The following is a 5,115-nucleotide window of genomic DNA, read 5'->3' on the forward strand; positions in this document are numbered from 1 at the left end:
GTAATGAGTTATACGATGGAATGAATTATGATCCTTATAATAGACAGCAGATTAAATGTAAATGTTAAGATTATATAATGAGATGATTTAAATAAGGTTTGACACCTCATGTTTGAAAATTTGAATATAAAACTTTATGGGATCATTATCTCCACATGATGTAATTGACTAATTACATTCGACATAACTGAATAGTAATTAATATTTGCAATTTTATAATCAACTTACTCAAATAATCTAATATTATAAAATATTTTGGTGTTAAAAACATATTACTTAATTATAATTACATTAAATTTCTAACTAAAATTGTACTACATATAATTATAATTTTTTTTTTTGAATAAAACTTAAAAAAACTCGAATATAAATTCAAAATTTATTTGGCACTGGTTTTGAAAGTTTTAATGAAATAAAAAATAGTTAACAAAAATATATATAAATGTGCCTTTTTCATAAAGGGGATTAATAACATAATTTATGTTTTTTTTTTGGGCAAAACAAAATTTATGTTTTATGGTTCTGTTTTTCCTTAAGATATACTAAAATAATCCAAAAATGGAACATGAGTAAACCAAAACTCCAAAACCGATCCAAACCGTATTTAAACCAAATCTTAACCGAAACCGGTCTGTGCAACATCAAGTCTTAATGGGTTTAACAAAGAGAAATGACATAAACCCTTTCCCATGGCTGCTTCTGCAACCTAAATGGCTCCTTCAATCTCTCTTCTTCTCATCAGACGCGTCTCTCTCTTCCACATAAACCCTAAAAGCCGCCGACTTTTCCAACCATTTCTCGCAAAATCATTCTCTACTTCTCCACAGAGCAAGCCTGACTCAACCCTTGAACCTAATCACAAACCCTCTTCTCTCTCTTCTCGTCTTAGCTTCGTCTTCGATCAAATTGATGCTATTGAGAAACGTCACTCTGAGCAAGACGAAACCCTTGAGCGTATTCGTGCTTGGCGTCAATCTAAACAGACCCATCAGCCAAAGACACCATCTTCTGCTCCACAAGATCCGGATCCTAGAGAAGTTGAATCCGTTGTGCCTAATGAGGGATTGGTCTCTTGTTTCGTAGCTGAGCCGAGTCAGATCAATTCTGGCGTGGTGAGTAAGGAGAAGGGTGTGGTGGAGCTTGTGCATCCATGGCCGGAGTGGATGGAGTTGATGGAGACGCTTTTGAAGCAGAATTACTTTGATCATAGGAGAGAAAGAGATGAAGATGAGATGGTGAGTTGTTTGGGGATGGATGTTTCCAATGTGGGAGTAGGTGAAGAAGAGAAGGTTGGAGTTGCCTTGTTTCAGGATTTTAGAGCTGTTCAGAACGCTTGTATCAATTTTGGAAAAGACCGGTTCGATATGCTAAGGTTTGTACATATTCTAATCGAACAAGTTAAACATTTTTTATTGGTCCTATATGAATTGTATGATTCATATATAAGTTTGATCGAGAGTGATTAAGTTTTAATGACTTTGCTATTGTTTCTGTACTCGCTAGTGGCGTTTGAGCAGTTTAGCTGTTAAGATTTAAGATACTGAGGAGGGTGAAGTCTATTTAAATGTGCTTACCTGAGTATATTTCCTCAGGTCACTATCAAGAAATGACATTCAAATCCTTGTTGGCCACGGATGTCCAGCGACTGATAGAAAGGTGGTTTTCTCAGGAAAACTACTGAGGAAGCGTGTCCATCTCGATGAAGGAGATGTAAGTAGTTTTAAATAAGCTATACATACAAGAATTGTGCTTTTATGAACTTGCGTGGTTTAGTAATTTCAAAATTGATTATTGCTACTTGTTCAATCATTCGTCTAGATGCCTAGCTATCAATACCATTGCCATCCCATTGATTTTTGCTTACGATTCATCTCTTACTCTTTGGTTTTGATATAATGTGAGATGTTTGAGACATGGATGAATAATAAGGGAAGGTACAAATAGGTGGGATGAAGAATAGATTACGAGTCTTTGGCTCATTGTTTGTGTGGGAGCTTAAAACGTTGCGATCATTGGTTCTACATTTTAATAGTTGATTCAAGGATAATAGAAGAGGGTTTCATTACTGTTCTTCAGAAATTAGCTTCTCATTTTTTAATAAATTTTCTTTTAGTTTGGTTGGAGTATTGGGCTGTGGCTATTTTCTTAGGTTTCATAAAGTCTCCTCTGTTAATCTTACTGATAAATTTTCTTTTTCTTCCTCGCGAGATTTCCGGTTAATTTCCTAATTGGTTTACTATAGGTTCTTCAGATGATAACATTCATTCATATATTAGGTCTGCAGTTCCTGCAGCTTGAGGAACTCATGCGAAAAGGCGTTTTTGTTAACAAACAAAGAGGATGAGGCTCGAACCATTGATCTCATGCGCATTTTGTTCACCTATGGTTTTGACCCATTGAACGGAACAGTGGCCAACAAAAATCTCCTGAAGAAAAAGTCTGTTAAGACTGTGGTGCGGAAACTGCTGCACGAGATTGTCAAGTTAAGCACTGTACCAATAGATCCTAATCTTACTCCACCAGTTATCAAGAGGGCCCCGCCTAAAGTCAAGCAGCCACCGCCAACTCCTAAACGACGTGTTGGCCGTGATGACGTTGAGATGAAGAAAGGAGATTGGCTGTGCCCAAAGTAAGTCCCACCTTTCTCTTCTGATGACCTCATGATATACCCTATCAGCATTTTAAAATTAGATTATAAAATTTGGTTGAAGAACACTAATTTCGGCAGAAGCTAGGCGCATCTTTTGTTGTATATTTTAAGTTTAACATTTGTCCTGAGATGTTAGTACCACTTCATTTTTGTCTCAGGTGCGATTTCATGAATTTCGCAAAGAACACGATTTGCTTACAGTGTGATGCAAAGAGGCCAAAGCGACAGCTCCTTCCAGGAGAATGGGAATGCCCTGAGTAAGTTGTTATGCTTTTGAGGAAATGTGATTCTGAGAATAAGGATACTGTTTTATGTCATGGAACTGATCATAATGCATGCTGTTATGGCAGGTGCAACTTCTTAAACTATAGGAGAAACATGGCATGTTTCCATTGTGATTGCAAGCGTCCAGCGGATGCTACCTTAGAAAACAAAACACAAGATACACATCGGTTCACAGAAGAACAAACAGACAGGGTTGTAAAGCGGGATGATGTTTCAAATGCATGGAACTTTGATTTTGATGACGATGAATCAGACGGAGCAGAAGTTGCTGCGTTTGAATATGCAGATTCCAGCAAAAAGAATGAAAGCCTTCTGCGGGAGGGTATGAGAGATCCTGAAGAAGAATTTGGTAATCTACCTCCAGGAGCCCGAGAAAGTTCTGATTTTGGCAGAAGCAGAAGACCTGGAGTTGGGTTTGATGACTTTGACGATGAAGATGACATTGATAGCTATGAAATAGACGAATCTGGAGAGAGAGAGGTCTCAGTTGAAGGAGCTCGATCTTCTTTTGCTTCTGACGAGTTCTCAGAGGATGAACAGTTTCCGGAGAAGGCTGGTTTCAATGCACACAGAGGAGGAAGTTCAAACCTTCACAACAGTAGAAAGAAGCAAGGAAACGGTAAGGGAGGTTTCTCTAGGGATGATGAGCTCGGTTTCAGTTCAGATGATGAGGTATCCGCCAATCCCAGGTGGAAATCAAGCCATGTTGCTTCAACCCAGAGAGGTCCACCTTTGAGAAAACTTACATTTGGGTCAGACGAAGAATTTGGGCTCGATTCTGATCTGGAGGACGATGGTCCCAGGTCCAGTCTAAGGCGTGGACAAAGAAACAACGGTGGCAAAGGAGGGTTCAAGGGAAAACGAAGCTCCTATTCAGCTTCAGAATCTGATGATGACATGGATGATCAAGAGTTCAGAGGGTTAAGCTTCTCTGGTAATAGATCGAGAGGAAGCAGAGGAAGAATGAGAGGTGGACGTGGTGGTTTCAATGATAATTTTGCCTCTGATAGCTACAGGGGATCTAATGGCTCGTCAGCTAACAGATCAAGAGGGAGAGGGGGAAGAACAGGAAGCAGAAGGAGTAGCTTTGGTAGTGACGATGAAGATTACAGAGGGTCAAGTTCCCGGGCTAGTAGATCAAGAGGGAACAGAGAAGATAGTGGCGGGTTTGGTGAAAGAATGGGAAGCAGAAGGGGCGGTTTTGATGATGAGTTTGATAGAAAGAGCAGCCGGGGACGCTGTTCAGGTAGTTTCAGGGGGTCTAACAAAGGAGGAAGAGGAGGAAACCGGCATGGGCATAGTGATGGTAAAGACACAGACATCGGAGATTTCAGAAACAGTCGAAGGGTTATTGAGAGATAGAAATGTAAACTGACATTTTCAGACATTATTTCAAATCTCTATTAGAGAGATCATAGTCACTTGGCTATAGTGGCATCAGTTCAGTTATAATAACAGTCGTCATTTTCTGTTGTTTTACTCTGTCTTGTGCATAGGTAGATGAGAGTTTTGGACGAGTTTTAAAAACGGTGGTTCTCATTATGAACACAAAAATCAGGTTTGGAGGTGTATAAAAATGTAAATGGATTCGTGAACTCAAATGGCACGGCCAAGCTGTCTAGGGCCGAGAAGACGAGAAGTCACCAATGTTCATGGTCAATTATTTTCTTAAAAAGATGTTAATTAAAAAAAGTTTGAGTAATTTATTTTATTATATCATTAATTAAATGAACAACAAAGAGCAAACAAAAAAATATATTAAAAAAATTAATTGACACAAAAATATAGAGGAATTGCAGTTTATAACAAAGAAAAAAACTATATTTCACCCACTAACCATATAAAAATTATACACACTATATTGTATGTATTAATTATACATTTTACTCTTACCATTATCTCCTACCATCATAATTACCATCACTCCTACCACCACCATTTCTGGCGATCAACTCGGACAACTATCTCCAGCGGTCAACTCCGGCGACCACCTTCAGTGACCATCTTCAGCGATCACCTCCAACGATCATCTCCTCCAGTGACTACCTCTGGCAGTCAACTCCGGCGGTCAACTCCAGCAGTCAACTTCACCATCAACCACCACACTATCTATCCTAAAATGGTAATTTTATCTACTCCTAATCCTATTTTTTTAATTTTTTTGATTAATGTGATATATT

The 5,115-nt window shown here is 38.5% G+C and overlaps 1 protein-coding gene across 3 annotated transcripts; it reads left to right on the plus strand.

Moving 5' to 3' along the window:
• Positions 1-675: 675 nt before the first annotated feature.
• On the plus strand, positions 676-4,530 carry LOC147940853 (uncharacterized). Of its 3 annotated transcripts, none has more exons than XM_087456621.1 (5): positions 676-1,372; positions 1,593-1,710; positions 2,277-2,629; positions 2,809-2,907; positions 3,001-4,530. In XM_087456621.1, the coding sequence occupies exons 1-5, from the start codon at positions 711-713 to the stop codon at positions 4,295-4,297; spliced, it is 2,529 nt and encodes an 842-aa protein (XP_087312747.1). In that variant the 5' UTR covers positions 676-710; the 3' UTR covers positions 4,298-4,530. The 3 variants fall into 3 exon arrangements, with proteins under 3 accessions (XP_087312747.1, XP_087312748.1, XP_087312749.1); XM_087456622.1 differs by having other exon boundaries at positions 678-1,372; positions 2,285-2,629; XM_087456623.1 differs by having other exon boundaries at positions 690-1,372; positions 2,243-2,629.
• The last annotated feature ends 585 nt before the right edge of the window (positions 4,531-5,115 follow it).

Source organism: Camelina sativa, chromosome 7 (assembly GCF_030686135.1).
Source record: "Camelina sativa cultivar CO46 ecotype springtype chromosome 7, ASM3068613v1".
NCBI classification, from domain to species: domain Eukaryota; kingdom Viridiplantae; phylum Streptophyta; class Magnoliopsida; order Brassicales; family Brassicaceae; genus Camelina; species Camelina sativa.